The sequence below is a fragment of the Phodopus roborovskii genome, unplaced genomic scaffold (assembly GCF_943737965.1).
Source record: "Phodopus roborovskii unplaced genomic scaffold, PHOROB, whole genome shotgun sequence".
Lineage (NCBI taxonomy): Eukaryota > Metazoa > Chordata > Mammalia > Rodentia > Cricetidae > Phodopus > Phodopus roborovskii.
The window spans coordinates 42,995,222-43,015,704 of record NW_026126407.1 but is presented as its reverse complement, the minus strand read 5'-3'; the positions used below and the strand labels follow the sequence as shown (position 1 = coordinate 43,015,704).

General features: G+C 42.9%; 1 protein-coding gene across 1 annotated transcript in view; it reads left to right on the top strand.

Moving 5' to 3' along the window:
- Positions 1-20,483, top strand: part of Slit3 (slit guidance ligand 3) — a 561,683-nt gene that overhangs the window by 391,726 nt on the left and 149,474 nt on the right. The window contains exon 6 of the mRNA XM_051180959.1: positions 20,262-20,333. Within this exon, the coding sequence (XP_051036916.1) occupies positions 20,262-20,333 (72 nt within the window). The remainder of the gene's footprint in view (positions 1-20,261; positions 20,334-20,483) is intronic.

Sequence of the window (20,483 nt, the reverse complement as noted above, 5' to 3'; positions counted from 1 at the left end):
GTGTGCTGACTGTGTGCAGTTGGCATCTGCCCAGGCCTGAGGAAGACAGGGTTGAGTGTGCTAACTATGTGCAGTTGGCATCTGCTCAGGCCAAAAGACAAGAGGATGGCTAAGGCTCACACTGACTCCTCTGTGCTCATGACCCAAGCTTTTGTTGCTGTAGAATTGTCTCTCCCTGGGCATGTTGTCTAAGGGTAGGTCCCACTTCTGACAGTGGATTCTGGACTGATGGGGTTTACTTATGTGGAGCACAGCTGTAGACAACGCCTTCTTTCAGCCACTCAGAGTTTTTTATTCCCCTCGAACAGTGGAGGTTTCCCTGGGAGTCTGTTTGAGTTCCTCCCTGTGAGCACCCACCAGCTGCAGATAGTCTGGTCCTGTGCCAGTGGGTGTCAGAACCATGGCTGCACCTTGGGGAATGAACCCTGTCAGATTGTGAGAGACTGCCACCTGCCTGAGGCCAGAATAAAGCCTGCATCTCACAGAGAAAAGGCCGGGAGCCTTTTAAAAGGTCTCATCATGGCTGCAAGGATCATACAAGGTGATATATACCCATTATCTCAGTGCTTGGGAAACTGAGGCAGGATGATTGCATCAAGTTTTAGGCTAACCTGGCCTGTATAAAACAGTGGGAGTGGGGGCTATCTGACTTGTTTTCTGTTACTCTGCCAGGACTGTTTGCTTAACACTTGGGGTGGGAAGGCAGAGGGACCCTTGTTCTTACTAGGACTGAGGGAGTATTTGATAAGGGAATAAAGCCATTCAGAATGCGACACAAGAAATATTTTAAGTGTGTGTGTGTGTGTGTGTGTGTGTGTGTGTGTGTGTGAACAAAATACAAGCACCCACTTAATAAATAAAATAGGACAAAAAGTGTATTTAAGAGTTTGAAAATCTTTTCTATGTGCACATACTGATATGGGGAAAAGGTTAGAAAGATATAAAGCTAGCAGTAATTATCAGTGCACACAGTAGACATTTAAGTGACTATGGTTGTTGAGCAGCTTCATTGAGATATTGTCTGTCTTTGATAAAAATGCACCCAGTTTTGCCATGCTGCTCAAGGCATTTCACAAATGGACTGCCCTGAAGACACCGAAAAGAATGTTCTCTGAGGCACCATGTGGGAACCCTGCCTCTGCATTCAATCACTATGTTTTTGCCCATAGAACCCCTTCCATAAACAAAATCATTTACCATCTTGATTAGCTCACTTCTTACACTTAGTATGATATTTTCAAATCTGCCTTACATTTATGGTCAGCATTGTTTTTTAAGGTTGAGTAGTATTCCATTGTATGAAGCTGCTCCCATGTGGCTTATGCATTCCCCTTGTCGATAGGGTGTTTCTAAGTTTGGGTTTTTGTGCATAAAGCTACTATGAGAACACAACTTAAGATTTTGTGTGGCTGTGTTTGCATTTCTTTAGGGTAAACACCCCCTTTTTTTCCTTTATTTAGTTTCTTTAATATTTCCTTGATGAACATGACAACAAATATCAGAGTAGGGAAAACCTGCACTGTGTCTCAGAGTTTTAGAAAACTAACCTAACTTGGCAAAGAAAACCTTAATCAATATCTATTGGTCATGGCTGCCTTGATTCAGGACAGTACATCCAACTTCTTCCCTTGAAATGTAGAGGTGATTAAAAAGTTGTTTGTTTCTGTTTTTTTTTTTTTCCTTTTTTTCTTTTCTTTGAATGTTTGCTAAGAATTTACAGTGCACTGAACTGAGAAAGCAGAAGTCAACCCTAGCACCAAGAACAACAAACTAGCATAACTCCCTTAACAGGTCAGCTAGTGGCAGCATCCAGTATACCCAGACCCTGCAAGCTATCTACTTAGCTTTCATAAATGTACTTTAATATTCTCATAAATGCCTGGTAATGTATATGTGTCATTTGTAGAGGAAAATGTCTTGGAAGATATCAAAATTCCTGTCAGTGGAACTCTATGTAAATGAGCTGTGGTATGGCCATTCATTCATTGGACTGTTATAGGTAAGATAAATCCTCACGTCTGACACAAAAATGGCACCGAGGGTTCACACACTGGAAAAGAAGATGTGATGTGGTCTGAACAGACGTGTGATTCTAGTGTCAGTGGGTTCTGTACCATCCAATTCTACAATTATAGATTGAAAATATTTAGGGAAAATTATGTCCATGCTAAACATTTATTGAATTTTTCCTTCTTATTCCCCCAGGCAGTCTTACAAGGACTTACATAGTATTTGCATTTATTTAGTATTGTTAACAGAAATGGTTTAAAAAGAAGATTGAGTGGGTTTATCTGAACACTGCACCATTTTATGCAGTACTTGAGCACCACAGGTTTGGGAAGGAATCACTGGACCAGTACCTGTGGTTGTAGACAGTTTCCCAAGGAAACTTCATAATACCTTCTGGAAAGGCAAACTTTGGAACCAGGGCAAAGGATGCTGTCTTCTCCTCTTTTATCTTTTCCATTCTTTTATCATACATCTCTGTTTATATGTTATATAGTTTTATTTATTTTAGCCCAAAGGAAGGGAACACTCCTGTTTCACCCACTTTGCTGGCATCAATGCCAAGGATGTCATTTTTTCAGCCAGAGCTCACAGGCCACTGAGGTGGCCTTACCCAAGCCACCCTGCCACCACTGACCTTCATAGCTGAAGACCTCGGTCATCACCATCTGCGTAAACATAACCACAGCCAAGGTGTGGCTCCTTGTTTCCAATGAAGGGGATTATTTGTATTCCACAGGCCTCTCTGATTGTGGCCTTGACCAACCCTGAAATATCTTTCAACAATCACTAGCAGCCAACCCCGTGACCTTTGGAAAATGAATTTGCTTGCCTTTGGGCCAGCCCCAGTTCTCTTGCCCAACTAAAATGTCAATTAGATCACGGCTGGATATCGCTTTGTCTGCTTAAGTATATGCAGCTCACAGAACTGTAAATGGTAAATGTTTGCTTGTGTCTTTCTAAAAAAAAAAAAAAAAAAAAAAAAAAAAAAGACACCACACCCAAGTTCAATGCAAGTCTCTGGCTCAGTGTGGCTCCTGGGGGAAGGACAAGTCAGCTCATTGACTTAGGGGAAGATACACACACTGAGCCATCAGGCAAATTCAACATGGTAGCAGGCTGAATAGCTGTGGGTCCGAAGGCTGCTGGCTCACAGGATGTCCCATTAACTCCTCATCAGACAAAGTCAGACAATGAAAGGAGACATGACTTCCTCTTAGAAAGTCTTCAAGTATTATAGACAAAAGGAGAAATGCATGTGAGAGGGGCGTGGCCAAGTGATGGCCTTTCAGCTCACAGCACTCACAGTAAAGAAGACATCACTTCATGCTAAGATCTTAGTAGATTCTGAGCAGCTTGTGGAGTTTTGTGTTCTCAGATTTTAGGACTTGTCACATGGATTGGAACACAAGAGTTTTCTGAGATTTTCTTCAAGCTAAAGCCTCCATTCCTTTAATCTGCTCTTTCTCTCCTGTGCCTTCTTTTAAATATCCCAAGGGATTCCTTTGGCCCGTGTCAGCAGTAGGCATGTTGTCCAACAATGTGAAAAATAATAAGAGTATAGAACCCAAATTCACCTCTGCAGCTTCACTGGATGAAGGGTGGAGTTGGGGTGTTTTCGAAGTCCATCTCCCATCTTGCTGCTGCTCACCAAGACACCAATACTCCTGGTCCAGGGGTCTCTATTACGTGAATATTAAGTGACTAACTCCATGTGCTTCGAGCCTGGATGGCTTTCACAAGACTTCCTTGGACAGACTTTCTGTATCCTAAGCCATCTTAAGTGGTGGCTGCCACTGAACTTTTATTTGGGTTATTTGTGCAGTTGCTTCACAGTGTTTGTACTTTTCCAGCAATCTTAAAGGCCCTTGGTGTAGCAGCCGAGGATGTGGCTCCATGGTAGAGTGCTAGCATTGTAAGAGAGGGAAAAATATCAGGTAGGAAGTATGGCTAAGTGGTAGAGAACCTGCCTAGAACACATAAGGCCTTAGCTTTGATCCCCAGTATCTCTCTCTCTCTCTCTCTCTCTCTCTCTCTCTCTCTCTCTCTCACACACACACACACACACACACTCACAGAGACAGACAGACACACACAAACACACAGACAGATGCACACACACACAGACACACACAGAGACAGACAGGCAGACACACACACACACACACACACACACGCACACACACACACACATACACACACACACACACAGAACCTGCATTAAGAAGTACACCTGAGACGCAGATATGCAGATTTTCTTAGTTGTCATGCAGAAGATAAATGTTCTTGGTGAGCAACCAACCCAAGACCCTTTTCTGGAATTAGTTCCTTAATGCAATTAGATTTCCAAAAATGACTTGCTTCCTTTGCTGTTTTACTGCTGAAGTGGGCATGGGAAGAGCTTTTATGATAAGTGGCTTGGCAAGCACACAGTTTCTTTACTGCAGCCAGCTCTTCTGCCTATTGCATTGTGGGGCTTGGAATTCACCTCCCTCTACTGACTCATAGACTTAACAAGCTAGAAAGGGTTTTAAGAAATGAACCACATGGTCCAAATTTCTCCTTTTACAAGTTGGAGATTAAATTTGCCCAGGACTATTCAGACGGTCAGCAAGAACTGTGCCAAACCGAGGCTTCCTTTGTTTCCTGGTGTTAACTCATAAAGGTGAAGGGACAATGACACAGGGAGGCCAGTGCCATTGAAAGAAACTTTCGTGATTACTGACCGCCTTCACAGACATGAAGAGCCTGGCATACTGTGCAGGGAGATGGTGAGAAGTTCCAGGAGGGAAGGGGGGGGGGTCACAGCTTTTATTGGGTTTTCCACTGAAAAACTAGGCCAGGCAGGGAAACAGCCCAGGACTGGATAGTTTGGATAATTCCAGTAGGGATGGACATGTGGGAGCTGACCAAGGTGTCTGATGTCTGGACCAGGGCTGATTTGGAAAAGAGGAAATGCTGGCTTATTGTGTGAGGACTGGTTGAAGGAAGTGATTGAGTGCATAGACTCACAATCGGTTGGTTTGTATATGAATGATGTCCTTACCCTCTGCTGTTTACTACCCCTAGGGATTAACTAGCTCTATGAGGGGCCTACCCCACCCCCTGCCAGCAAGCCTCCACTTTGTAAAATGAAGCCATCATAAGACACAGGAAATGAAAACAATATTGTCACCTCACTAAGTCCCTGGTAGTCCTCAGTTCCTACCCTCTGAGTCCCTGCATATAGCCACATTGAAGTCCAAATAAAGTTAAAAGTGCCAAGCAAGCCCAATTTCTATGGCATTTCAGACTTGAAGCTACAGGTTATCATCGTGTGCAGTCATATTTTTTTCACAGTTTATCACACGTCATTCACTACTCCCTCAGACAGTATGGTTAGAGATCAAACACCCAGGCCTGACTTCCCTTTCAAATGCCATCTTCAGATTTTTATAATAGCTTATTCTTTCTTCTGAGTCTCACTTTCCTCTTCCTTTGGAAATACTGGACTTAGATCTAATGATCTCTGGTTGCATCTGTCACCAGTAGACTATGAGTCCACTGCCACGACCACCCGTGGGGCTGGGGTTTTCTTTAGCAGCACCGAAGTCCATATTAATGGAAGGCGAGTCGTTTTTTAGTTAGCCCTCCATCAGTATACATAATACCCACTAGGCTCTATCCCCCAGAAGTTTCCATCACCTCCCAATAGTGTCAGCCTAGAAACCAAGACTAAACACGTGGATAGATGTTTGGGGAATGCTCATCCAGACCACATCATTGCACGTACTTAAAGGTAGACAGGTAAGTGGGTAGATAGGCAGGAGTGTTTCCTAAGAAATCACCCGATTGTAGGTGAGACTCGGGCTCAGGAAGTAAACCCGAGGACAATAAGTCCTTAAGAAAAGAAAACATAGAAGTCCTGTCACCTTCCCCATCTCCTCCTACCTTGGGGGCCCTCCAAAACCAAAAATGTCATCTCCACACAGCTTCTGGATTCCTTTGGGAATATGTGAGCCAATAAGATGACCGGCAGCCGTCAGATCTCAAGTTGGGCAAATAGAGAGACAGCACCTTCAGTCTCCCAGAAAAGTAGTTGTCAGAAATCTGCCATTCACTCGGGGTCTCTGAGTGCTCTGTCAAGCTTTAACTTGATTAAAATTGAAAACCACATTGCCTGAAAACCAAACGTGAAATCGAAATCTCTTTACTCGGCGCTCTTACATTCCAAAGCCCAGGCTTATGGATTATCCTCAGTTAATTTATGCCATCTTTGTGCCATACATTAATTTTGAATATATTTGTTGAAAATTTCCTGTAGCTTGCATTTATGGTTGTCAAAGGGGCTTTTATCTTGAAAAAAATGGTGCTGGTTTTAATTACAATTCTAAATAGCTTCATAACCATCGTGAACCCTGGATTTACATCATCTTTATGACAGCCACGCAATTCCCGCTTTATTGATTTTGTCATTTGCTTCATTACAGTTAATGCAAGCCCTTTGTACAGAGACAATTCTGGGCTGCTCTCTTCTTGGAGGGGTTGGTAAAGAACATCTTGATGGACATGCGCCCCATCCCCCACCTACTGCCTCCACCACAATGCTGACCCAGGGAAAAAGAATCAGGACAGGAGACATTTCCAAAGTGGCTATCTATCAAAGGCAAAGGAAATGTTAGCTCTGATTATCCAACCCTTTCCTGTGATCAGATGCATTCACACTTGTCTGTTTTTACGTGGGGACACCCTTGGCCTCATTCACCATCTGTTTACGGAAAACTCACGGTCGTGAGTTGTGGCCACCCCCTAACATACCTCAGTCCTTGCTCCCAGCCAGGACAGAGGTGTAGAAGCCAGTGCAGTGAGGACATGAGACTCAGTATGTAAATGCCCAGGAAAGCAAGTGAGTTAGCCAGGATGAACTTGAACAAGATGGAGATAGTATTGGGAACATTGATTATAAGAAGAAATGTCATGTCTGTTTGGAGTCATCACCCATGAGTTTCTGAATGCCAGGGACAGTTACAGGCACTAAAAGGCTTCTGGGAACAAAAGTAAGGGGGATCCCTTGAAGGATACCAAGGCTGGAGTGCTGTGCAACTCAACTTCACTTTTGATCCAGAAATGAGAATTTTCTTTCCCAGTTTCTGCTTGAAACAGCCTATTCGTCCCCAACCAAGACTAGGAAGAGAGCTCACCTCTGGCTAGGGTGTGAAAGTGGAATGAACCTTCTAGAAAAAGCAGTGTGAGTCGAAATCCTCTTCAGATTGAGGTGGGTGGCAATCCCATTGCAGGTGAACTTGAGGGATGAATGTCAAGTTTGATGACTTTTCTGCTGCATCTTCCAAACTTTTCAGTGAACCACTAGGCTTGAAGGTGTCACCCAGAGTGGCTTCTCTGTCCTACAGTCTCCTTTTCCAATATTCTATTGCATGGGAGTTCAGCCTCGGCTTTCCAAAATGTGCTGACTTAATGCATGGTGTTCCAGCTGTGAATGCTCTTCTAAAGCCTCTCCCATGGCTCATCATTGGAAGAAACACTGCTTCAGAGATATCGAGCTGCTGGGCAAGGAGACTTATAGGAATCAGAATAGAAGGAGCTGTTGTAGCCTAGACCCTTGTTCAGAACCCCCAGAAGCATGCAAACTGCTCTCATCCTCACTGGTAACCCAACAGGTGCTGTCAGGGCTTCTGAGCTGCATCCTCTTCCAGGGAGCAGTTTGGAAAACAGTAATACCACATCCATTTACACTTCTGTTCTTTCCCAACCTTCTTGCTGTTCAGGCCTCCAAGGCATTGGAGCACCTTCAGCTTCCCTGTTCCAAACAGGAGGAAGCTTGCACGTTCGTTCTCCACACTGCTTTAAAAATAAAATCTAGCTCATCACAGAATACCCAGAAGCAAAGTGGGAAACACCCTCCCATGCACGCTGAGGCTTAGGTAGGAATTCAGCACCCCAGCAAGTCACTTCTGCAGAGGCCCCAGAAGTCATCCAGCTCATGCCATTGCTTACTGAGAGGGACGTTTTTAGCCCAGAGAAATAAAGCCACAGGCCAGCAAGGCAAAAGATCCTGGCCCCCTGATTCTTCAGCAGAGTGGCTGCTTGTTGGTTTTCCACTAAACCCTATCATCTTAGAAACTCAGGTGCTGGCACTATACCCTCCTGGGCAGTACCTTCTTATCCCCAGTTCCCAAGTTCGGCAATGGCCTCCTTGTCCTTTTCTAGATCCATACTCCCTTCAGTCCTACAGTGGCTTCAGGAAAAACTCTCATCATAGCCACATGTGGAATCAGCCCCCACTGGAATGAGAGTACCCAAAAAGGAACCATCTCACGTAGCATTATAGTTTCCAGTCCCTTCTCCCCTTTGTTTCCCTTCCCCTTCATTCTATTTCAGTATTTTCTTAAAATCCTCTCAGCTCAGTGACAACTAATGTGGCTGTTCCTAAGTCCTGAAATAAGTTGGTGACAGCCTTAGGGAAAGGACTTTCACTCAGGCCTTTATGCCAGCTCTTCCTCAGGAGTCATGCTGACAGGCCAAGGAAACTAGGATTTCTGGTTATTGGTATGTTTACCTCTGCCACTTCCAGGCCACTGTCCATCTTCTTAGAGGAAGGAAGCAAAGAGCCCGTCTATAGGAAGGCAGAGCAGTTGCTTCTGAAATGCAAATGCAGTCTGCTGAGTTATTGCACTGGACACTGCTGGAGGGATGGAGAGATGAGGCAAGTGTGTGGAAAGTGCAAGGTAGTAACTGGCCCACCACACTTGATATTAGACTTGGAACCTAGCAGGCAGTCTCCTACCCTCCCTATTCTCTCTGTATACAGTTCTTTACCGAGATCACAGTGACTGGCCATGTCCCCAGAGCAAGCAAGGAAGAATGCAATTTTAAAATTGCTATTAAAAAATCCCCAAGGTAGGTATTTCTCTCCTGATTCTCTCTGATCTTTGGTTCTCCCAGCTCTTGGTAAACTTCACACACTGCCCGCGCCCCACCCCCAAAAAGAGGGGGGGGGAGGGGGGGGGGGGGGGGGAAAAAAAAAAAAAAAAAAATAAAAAAAGAAAAAATTTATTATAAGACTAAAAAAGGGAGAATAAGATCCTAATATAACCCCTTTGGGTGTACTGATCAGGCTGGTGAGGTGACTCAGCAGGTCAAGGTTCTCACCACAAAGCCCAATGCTCTGAGTTTGAGTCCCAGGATCCACATAGTGGAAGGAGAGAACTGATTCTCAGGTTGTCCTCTGACACCCACAGGACACACACTCACAAAACAAACAAGGAAACTAATGCAAATTTAGTGAGTATAAAACTCAGTATATTTTCACTTAGCCATCACCTCTAATTCCAAAATACTTTCATCTCCTAGAAAGGAAACTCTCGACCATTCGCCGCCCATGTTTTTATTATCACTGTGGCTTCTGATAATTGCTAATCTGCTTTCTGATTCGTTGGGTTTGCCTAGTCTAGGCATGGCATGTCTGACTTCTTAGTTTTTGTAGCGTATCTTCCAGGTTCTCCCATGCTGCATCATGCACTACTTACTGCCTTACTCCTGTTTTAAATGCCTCAATAATACTTCATGGCATGCATGCCACAGTGTGTTTATCTGTCCATCTCTTGGCAGAGGTGTGGTTTATTTCTGCATTTTGGGTGTCATGCTGCAATGAGCATTTGTGCACAAGGTTTGGATTGAACACCTGTTTTCCCTTCTTTTGGCTGGGGGTGGGTTCTCTGGATCTGGTGACAATGTCTTGTTCATTTTAGAAAACCACCACACTGTTTCCATTGCAGCTGCACCATTTTGCTTTCCCACCAGCAGTGTAGCTGGGTCCAGTAGTTCCACACACATCCTTGCCAAGCACTCGTGGCTTCCCTGTCGCTTTCACGATAGCGGTCTAAGTGGTAGTAAGTAGCATCTCCCATGACCCCTAAGATTTGTGCCAAACACCTTAGGCCAGCCGCTGTAGCTCTGTTACAGGTAGAACAGATGCTGTTGCCGATGAATCTGAATGTTCCTTGTTCCTTAAAAGTAATGGTAAATAAGGCGAAGCAGGCCTTTTCCTGGAATATTTCCGTTCTACACATTAGCTTGATTGAATGTAGTTATCAGAGCCTCCCACATTGCTGAGTTTTGACGACACTTTTTCCACAGTTAATTACAGAGGCCCTGATGTCCCCTTATACTGAGCTTACAAGACATACTTTAATTGGCTTCTGCTGTCACAAAGATACCTCTGAGTGATGCCTTCCTAATGGTCACTGACCCCCAAAATCCTACTACAAAATGTAGTGAGAGCTGTTTGGTAGTTTCAGTACCTGTGGCTTGTGCATCTTTGGAAGACAACTCTGTAACACCCCTTGCATGGAGGATGGGCAAGTGCAGAAAATACTGATCAGAATCTTTGCAATTTACAACTTGCTTTGTGGGGAGGGGCAACAAACTATTTCTCTGAGTGTCTCACACCCCCACCCAGACTGGCTGGAAAGTTTCTGCCTGTTGGGTCCCAGCAGGACCCCTCACCTGGAATTGCAGCATATCCTTCTGTCACAGGCACCTGTCCTGACCCTCAGCACTCCGCAGTGGCCCCAGCAAACTTAAAAGTTAACTTGCTATCCAGGGATGTTATTGAGGGACACAAAGGGGCAAGTGGGGAGCACTGTTGAGAAGTCCTCCCTCTTCTGCCATCTTTGGGATAATCATGCTTGTCAGCCAATGAAAGTAACAGGGTTCCAGTGACAAAAGGCAGACCCTAGCTTTCCCCATCAGTCTCTTCTCAGCCTTCAGTAACATAAGCCCATGTAGTCATGTCATCGGTTCCCAGACTTTGCACCTTGAAAGTCACGAGGGAAGTGGAATGGGGTGGTGGGTAAGCCTGAGACTCATGGATCAGGAAGGCTGGGTTGAGCTCCTTGCTGCTGCTGTATAACACCCCTGATCTTCAGTTTACCTATGTGTCCACAAGTTCCCACTGCTGTGAAATAACCCTTTGGGTAAGGGGATCATCAAAGGGTCATGGGACTAAGGTTTATTTTGCCTGGGTTTGTGTAAGTTTTTATAGGCGATGTGTGCTCTGAGGATGTCTTTAATGGATGCTTTACAGACAGAGGAGGTGGCAAGGACCAGCATAAGCTAGACACAGAAATGTGAATGTGTATAGTGATCAGTGCCATGGGACACACACAGCATGAGCAAGGGAGCAGTACCATGTGATGACAGGCTTTACACTGTTTTCAGGTCAGAAGCTCACTTCTAGTCTTCAGGAGTATGGACACACCTGCGTCCAAGACCAAGTTCAGAGACATTACCCTCAACACCACATTCCTCTTCTGCAAAACAGGGATTATTGTGATCTGTCCAAGGTGCTTGGTTTAGTACTTGATTCTTAAGTTAGAAAGGCTATACACCATTCCTGTGATTGTAGTGGCCATACAGTGTATTATGTGAGCTATAGGGAGTCACTGTGTACAGGCTAAAGAACATTGAGATTAAGAAATGATATACCTGGGCTGGGGTGATGGCTTAGCGTTAATTGTACTTGATGCTAATTCTGAGGGCATGGGTTGGGCTGATGCATCAGACAGTTTACAACCAAGTGTAACTTAGACTCCAGGAGTTTGGACACCATCTTCTGACTTCCAGGCACCCACCATGCATGTGGTGCAGGTACAGACAAAATAGGCACACACTCGCACCTGCACGTGCACACGCCTGCATGTACCCATGAGTGCACATGCGCGCATGTGTACACACACACACACACACACACACACACACACACACAAATAAATAAAAGGAAAAAATTACATACCAATAGATGGTGCGATGTTTGATTGCTTTAGGTGCTCAGTACATTACTTGATTGATAATTAATTAGAAACAGCCATCAACAAATGAGGTTAAACTTTATAATCACTCTCCTCTAGTAGATCTCCCTCCAAGGAATTCTAAATATGTCACCATATTGGTATCATTTTCTTGTAAGGAAAATGTGCATTTTCTTTGATGTGAGTTTTTAGTGGCTTATTGAATTTCAATCTCCTACTGGCTGGAGAAGTTAGAAGAACCCGCGTGTCTGAACTGCTGCCCTTGTTCCAGAAAGAATATATTGAATATCTCAAATAATAGATTCTTTAGTCTGGATGGGAAAGGAAGGGATAAACAGATATGCTGGGATCGCAGAGGAGGCTGCGTAAAATGAACAGGATTTCTTTCCCCTTAAGAACTCATAAGAAATCAATCTCCAGACACACAACTTCAGCGCAGAAAGAGACCCTAGAGATTATGCAAAAATGGATTCCTTTATTTAATAACATTAGTTTTAAGGCAAATAAAATTAAATAACATCAGAAATACATTTCCAGCATATACACATTTCATTACTTTAATTCTCACAATGGCCTTTTGGCTGAACACTGTTGTCTCCATCTCACAGAAACGGAGATTTGAGGACACAAATGAGAATCACTTAGTTTCCACAGCTAAAAGTCACATGAACTCTGACCTTCAATTTAAAAAAAAAAATGGTATCAAACATTGAGAACTCAAAAAGGATTTGTTAGCATGAGTTAGAAAATGCAGATAAATTCAGACGCACACAGTTTTTTTTAAATGAGTGATGCATGTAATTTTTTTTATGGGAAACACTCTTTGAGGGGCTAAGTATGTGATGCAGACTCAGTGGACACACTGTCAGGGAGAGATCCTCAAGCTCTGATGACACCTGCCTTCAACCCTGAGTTATGATGCCTACAATCCAATGTGAAGGTGCAAAACCAGACTCTCCTGTGGAGGCCCACCTGGTGCCCAAGAAGAAAGAAATACCTCCACTCTGGCTTCAGCTTGTTGGCTATAGTCACAGACCGTATCTGTTCATCAAGGTCCAAAGTGAAGTTTTCTGAAACCCCCATGGGGTGAAAAAACTGCCCGGCTGCCTCACTAGTTTGTGATGGCTACTTTAGAAATAGTGAAAGCAGTATACAGAAGTGTAAATTCATGCCTGTTTCTTTTTGTTTGTTTGTTTGTTTTGTTTTTGTTTTTTTTTTCTTTTTTTTTTTAATGCATTTCACCTTCCCGTTTCCCACTCCTCCCTCCACCCTGTGCCTTTGCTGAGGATGAACCACAGATGGTTATCTCTCAGGAGTGTAACTAGGGAAACCAAAGACCTGCCCCAATCGCTATGGAGACAGCCATTTATTTGTCCAGCTTCTGAGTGAGTATTCATGACATCAGCAAGGCCATTGAGTAAAACACAGATACGTCTTACAAAGAAATTCAAATTCCCAATAAGATTGAGAGTGCACAATGAAACAATTTGGATACTTTCAGGAGCCCACCAGCCTCACCTATCAGTTGTATCCTTACAAAGAAGCTCGCTTTGCTTAATGGGCATGGAGGAGCCTTTTAGGGCCAGTGTAACCAGAAGCAAGCTTGTGAATGCAAGCGAGAGAATGATGCTCTGAAAATTAACCCCCTTCCACCAGGCTCTACCCCAGAATGCAACAGGATGTATAGTCATCACCTGGATGCCTACAAAGTGTCTCTGCAGTTTGCTAGGGTTCATGGGTTTTCCCAGAATGGGACAGGAAAAGTCACAGGAAAACTGTGATGCCATAGTCAAGTCAGCCTTTGGTCCTGATGGATGCAAAGATAGGCACAGACAGGATCTGGAGCTGACTTGAAATGTGAGCCTTAAAACATTTGTAAACAGTAACCAAGCTTTTTGGTCCCTTGATATAAACAGTCAGATGAAGCCCTCTTACTGGGAGTGTGGGCCATTTTATACAGATGTACTTTCCACCTTTTATTATTGTTTATTTACCTAGAAATGCCAGCGTTTGTTTAAAATCAAATTTGATGTGCCCAAATGAAACAGAGGTTCTGCCTCTTCCCCTAGATTCCCCTTGATGCTACATTGGTTTGCAGGTATCCTCCGCTTGGATTTTTCAATGCAGATTTGCTTGTCAAACACCCACACACAGGAAGGTTCCAAACACAGAAGTGGAGTTATTGATACTTTCCAGCAATGTGTGAGACCCTCTTTATTCTCCAAGGTCGGGTGTGCCTCTTTGTTGCTAATCTATCAGCAGTGTTTGCATTATTGCAGAGTTTGCTTCTAGAAGCATCACCTAAGTGAATGCAGTTATTCTCCTGCTGAGAAGTCGCATATGTTGAACAGCAATATGATATATACTAAGCAAAAGGTACCACACTAGCTGTGTGGCAAAGTATGCCTAATGATGCTTGTTAAAATAGATTTCTGTTCAATTTTCAACTATGCTCCAAGCAGGCTATTGTGATCAGAAAGTTTAATTAACCTGACCCTGTCCTTTCCTTACAAAGTAGATTTGGTTGGTTGAAGTCACTGGAATGATAGCAATCAATTTTCTACATAATTTTGTTAAGTATATTCACATTAAATGTCAGAGGTCCATTATCACTTTGACGATTTTGTAAGATACATTTTCATTTACATGTGTATGTGAGTGAGATCTTACACTTGTAAGTATGTATGTAGGAGATACAGGCATAGAGTTGTCAGTTGTGCAGACAGGGATCTTTGCAGATACTTAAATAATTCATGGATGGGTAAACATATCTATATGCATGTATTCCTGGGTCTGGTGGACAAGTGTACTAAATGTGCAGAATAATAGATTCACCTCCTTTTGCTCATGTAAGATGTTATTCTAATGTGGAATGACTGTAGCTCCTTAATGATGAAAAGTAGTGACAATTCATTAACAGATTGTGGCTAAGATCAAGTGTTTGATTTGCCTACAAAGTGTGACCAGCACTCAATTACATGAAGTGTATGCATTTCTTTTGAATTTTTTTCCTTTTTCCAGTTAAAATAACCTTGAGCTTTATTATACTTTGAAAGAGCAGCAGATGAAGGTTTCTCCAGTTTGTTCTTCAATGATTATTTTTCTGTTAAAGTGTCATTTTAAAAACCAGTACTATTATATTTCTTGTTTTCTTTAAAAAAAAAATAAGTAACAACAAGAAGACGAACAGTATGTCAAGGTTCTTCCTGTCTGGTCCCCAGTCTTGGTTTATGAAATCAGAATTTCCACATAGTCTTTGTTAATTGTAATATTTTCTCTTCAGTCTAGAAAAAGAACGCTTGGAAGATACGCATACACACATATGAAAACAAATTCAAATTAGTCTGTATTTTTAGTAAACATGGTTAGCATACAAAAATCACAAATAAGGTAACCACCTTTCTATTTTCAAAGGTTATCTTATACTTCATTCTGTATCCTGGGTACCTAATGCAGTTAATACACTGTGATTCTTCTAAGTTATTCTAGTCTGTGGCCACTGACTTGTTTGACTTTCTACTAAGGCATCTCTTGTGAATTTTGTACAGATGTCCTCTGCTGATTTTGTAGTTTTTGTGAAGATAGTTTTGTTCAGGAAATAGCAAATGGTATAATGCTCAGCCTCAGCCCTCTTTCACTTCACACAAGGAGGGCTGCAGCGACACTAGCTGTAGCTCAGAAGCAATGCTGCTGTTGCTGTCCCCTCCCCTCCCCCCCTCCCCCCGCCCCAGTGATGATGCCTTTGAGCTAAGTTTCATCAACCATTTGACAAGATGCTGGGACACCCCCCTCCACCACCACCAACAACAACAACAACGGCAGGATGAGCCCGGGTGTGCAGACCTTATGTGTGTGTTGGGAATTCTGTTGGAAATTCTACTCCTATTTCAAATAGCCAAAGCCTGTTTCTGGAGATTTCTGTTTCTCGGGTATTTCTCATGGGGACTCACATGCATCATTGAGATCTTGGAATCATCTTGTTCTTTGTTTTAGTTGTGGGGTAGATTGGTGTTAATGTTGTAGACCAGCTTTTTCTAACTCCCACCTCTTTTAAGGATTTATACATGCTTTGTAAAAATTGTTGAACTGCAAACATGTTTCTCTCCTGCTCCAATTATGAAGATTGAAACTGTAGGCAAAAGAGATGAGCTGTGATAATTTGGAGTATATTACACTTAGGATCAGAGATGGGCTATCGCCCAGTCTGCTGTACAAAAAGATTACTTTAAGTCCGCACTCATGCTGGATTTCCTTTCTGACTTGTTTATTTTCACGGACTATGGAAGAGCAGTAGCCAGAGCACTACTCTCAGGGAGTCTGCATTTAGTTCTTATCTTAGGATTTCTTTCTAAATGGGCTCTGGGGTCGTTTTAGCAGTCATATTGTTTGCCAGAATTGAAGCTTCCCAGGGAAATTAGGGTGATTAATTTAATATCATGAAATATTTTGGGGGGCTTCTCAACTTATTCAGAGACTGAAGAGTGCAAATCAAAGTAGCTATTCTATATAAAGTAGAGGACAATAAGATACCTCCAAAAAGAAAAAGAGCAGCTTTTGCTTGTCCGTCCACCTGTCTTCCCAGACTTCCTTAGGAAGACCATAGAAATCTCATACTGTCTTTTTCTGGGGATCCCCACTGGAAGAGGCTGTGTTTCTCAGGGAGCAAGGAGGTACTGAGCCCTGTATGGGCTCAGAAGCATTCTCTCTTGTCATAACAAGGGCCAAAGGGCAGCAGCCAGGACTGTGCGGCTTGTAGCTTAGCACTCTCTTCCATGGACCTGTGCTAGGCACAAGGAGACACTACTTAGTGTCAATGAGAAATATGATTCTTGCCATCCAGGAAGAACAGGGGCAAAGCAAGGTATGCCCAGTTCCTGGGAGCTTTCTGCTTACATTTCCAAAGTTCTTTTTGCTCATGCCCCCTGAGTATGGTGTGCTTGGCATGGAATGTGCAATGGGCTTTTCCCATTCCTTTTTCATTCTTTGAATGAAGCTTTTTCAAAGGTGTGATACAGACCTTTGACCTGAGTGCTTAGAATACACATCGGCAGCCTCCATCAGCCTGAACTCTCAGAAGCAAACCACTAAATCAAATGCTTTGGCTTCAGCTACCAGAAGATTCTCTGTATGTTTATTAGCCCAATGCTGACAAAGAAATGCTGAGCTTGCTTTTTGTGTGTGTGCATCCCCTCTTGTGTGCTTTAGATTATGATGTCCCTCAGTTGTTATTCTGGAGAAAAAAAAAAGGCAATCTAGGGATGGTGAGATGGTTCGTTGGGTAAAGATACTTGCTACCAAGCCTGATGACCAAATATCAGTTCCTAGAGCTTACATAGTGGAAGAAGAGATCAGAGTTACTCAAGTTGTCCTCTGACCTCCATACTCCCTCCCTTGAATAAATAAGTAAGTGTAAAAGGAAGGACATCTGTCTGAACAGGCAACTGCTCATTTTGCTTGAGGACCCAGTGTTGGCATGAAACAACAGGAGTGACTGTGAACTGTTGATTGGACTTTTTGTGACTCCTGTGATGCGCGGCACTACAAAGCTGTTCTGGCAGGGAAGTGGAGTTGATACTGTGGTTTCCACTCGCCTGACAGCCACCGACAGGAAGAACACCCATGTGTAGACCTCATGACAGTGTAGCTTGAGTCTGGCCTTTGACTAGCAAGGCTGGGATACAGGTCCTGTTTGGTTTCTGTGTGGTTAGAATGAAACGATACCATCTCCATTACAATAAATGCCTTCTAGACAAGCAAACTTAAGCATAAATATTTTAAATTTTGATACATTTCATATGTGCTAAAGTAAGCTATGAAATAGAACCACAAAGATGCTTACATTGCATCTCAGTTTTTCCATCTTATGAATAAACAAATAGGTGTCAGTTTGTGCCTCCTACTGAAAACAATGTACACATCACACAATTAATAATATTTGGCCTCTCTGATTTTGCCTTAAATGATCATGGTCCTTTTCATCACATTTTGTGATCTGGGCTTCAGGAGTCTGATATAACATTGAGTGCAGATTTTTATAGATCATTTTAGCCTCCCTCCCCAAACTTTTAATTCTCTTTCCACCACTCTATGATGGGATTTCCTCCATTCTTATTTCTGCAACTTTTCGCTGCTCCTGAACATTCTGTTTTCCCTCCATGGGGGTGGGGGGAACATCTGTATGTTTAGAATCTCCTCCTTGGTTCCTGATGCCCTCAAAAAGAAAAGGAATAGAAAACAATCCACAAATCCATCCACTTGCAGTGTGCTAGAGTTGCAAGGACCTCCCTGGGATGCACACACACAAGCAGGTTCACCACAAATTGCCATCTCCCCACACCCCAGACTTCCAAGTCTGATGATTTAGATACTTTTTCCATTTAGGCGGATGGTGCATTTTTTGCCGAATTCAGCATGTTCGTTGAACAATTTCTTGGAGCCCAAAGCCAGCCCATATCTGAGATTCTGCTTGGTAAGGTTTGGTGGCCTTGACATGGAGCAGAGGTTGTTGATTCATCGGCCTTTAAAATGATGATAAATCTGGAAGCTAGGCAGCAAGACTCAACTGCCCTAATAGAACCACTGCCCAGAAAGTGGCTGCTCCAGTACAGATCCAAAAAAAAAAAAAAATCAGCAGAATCGTGTAAAGAAGAGCTCCAGAAAGATCAGTGACTGAAAACTGAAAAACCCAGTAAGTCCTTGTATACCAACATTATGCAGGACTTGGAACACTAGGTATACAACTGGTTAACCTCAAGGATGCTTCTGCTTTCTGAGACTGAGACCCATGTCTTGGTTACTTTCAATTCTGGACATTATTTATTTTTAAACTTTGCACAGTGATGACTGTCTATCTGGATGATGCAGTTTCATAATATCGCACAGGACCTGAAACAGCACAGGAACTTATATATGCTTATAGGCCTACATCCATATACCTTTGCAATGATAGTAATATTTTAGTATTTTAGTTTCAATTCCATCTTCCTCTGGTTAAAAAAGAAAGAAAGAAAGAAAGAAAGAAAGAAAGAAAGGAAATGGAATAAAGCCCTCTGTGAGAGTTACCAAATGTTACTTTGACTGTGTTTTGTGAAGAGCTGATTTGAGATATATTAATGAAAGTTACAAATCAAAATCTTAAAATGCCAGCCATAGGAAATGACCCTCCTAAAAGGACTCATTTTTTTTTTTTTCATTTCATGTGAGTGTCCATGGAAAAAGTTTTAAGTACAGCCACAGCTTGCCCCAACAGTGTGTCTTCTGCAAAGGACCATAGATTATTAGGTGCTAATAGTCATTTTCTGTATAACATTCTATTCTTTCCTGTGTCATTTTAGGAATTAAACTATTATATGTAGGGTATGTTTGGTGTGGTTATGATAATACTATATAGAAATTAAATTATTATATTGAGTAAAAGTTTGGTGTGGTCATGATGTACTATATAAAAAATAATATACATTTTTGACTCAGAAAAGGAAATGATATCTGTGTACGTCTCCACTAAAATCCCTCAGCCCTCAACTGGGATACCTATTAGTCAAGGCATCTTTTAGAAATACATTATTTTCCTGCATTTAGGACAGGAAAGGGAAATTTAAAAAGAATCCTAAAATAGGTGCATTTAATTCTCCCCAATTTAAATGTAAGTGGTGCATCTTTTAGGCAATAATGATATTCCCTTTTCTCCTCCATCACAAATACTTCCATCAATGGATTTCTTTAATGTTGGTGATGGTTAGTGCGATTTGAGGGAATCTGTATTTATTCAGAAAATGTTCCCATAGAATGACCTACCAGATGGGCCCCATAACAATGCACGGAGACAACAAACCACCACAGACATTTGGTGCTTAGAATAATAAAAGGACTATAAAATTAGATTAGTTGAGTCTAATTTGGAATTGGTATATTCCCCACGCACCCTCACCGCTCTTGGGCAGATAAAGCCTTGAGATTTAGCGCTGTGTCAAAGCAAAGACTGTAACTTCCAGTAAAAGGGAGACGAGGGAGAGAGAGAGAGAGAGAAAAAAAAAAAAAGCATTCTGGGAGGTCGCAGAGGGCAGAGCAGTGACCTCCAATGATTTACAGGCCTTTAGCTTAATGAAATTGTTTCAGTGACATGACGGTAAGAGCTCGTAATGGATTGGATGCCCTAATGTAATGAAATTACTCCCTTCTGCCTAAAAAAAAAAAAAAATGCGCAATTAATATTTACTGAGACCTGACAGCCTTTGGTGCGCTCGCCTGTGTAGTTCCCTCAGACAGTCAGAGAGAAGAGACGGAGCAGCGTGGCAGACAGGCTGGCTCTGCAGGAGCTCCTGGCAGGGACAAGCAGAGCCTGTAAGGGGTGGAGGGACAGGCTTGGTGGCCAGGGATGCCGACTAGCCGCCCAGCCCTCGCCACTGCCCCTGCTCAGCCTTCATGCTCTCCCTTGCTTTCCCACAGGCAACTGGACAATAACCACATCAGCTGCATTGAAGATGGAGCCTTCCGAGCGCTGCGCGATTTGGAGATCCTGTGAGTTGATTTTGCGATTGCTGCCTTGTGTGTGAGAGAGGGTACGTTGTGCGGAGAGGAGAGAGAGGGAGCGTGTGTGCAGGGGGGTCCTTGTGGGTGCATTTCTGGGTCTTCTACTGCAATGCTATTAAAATCGGGCACCGGGAGATC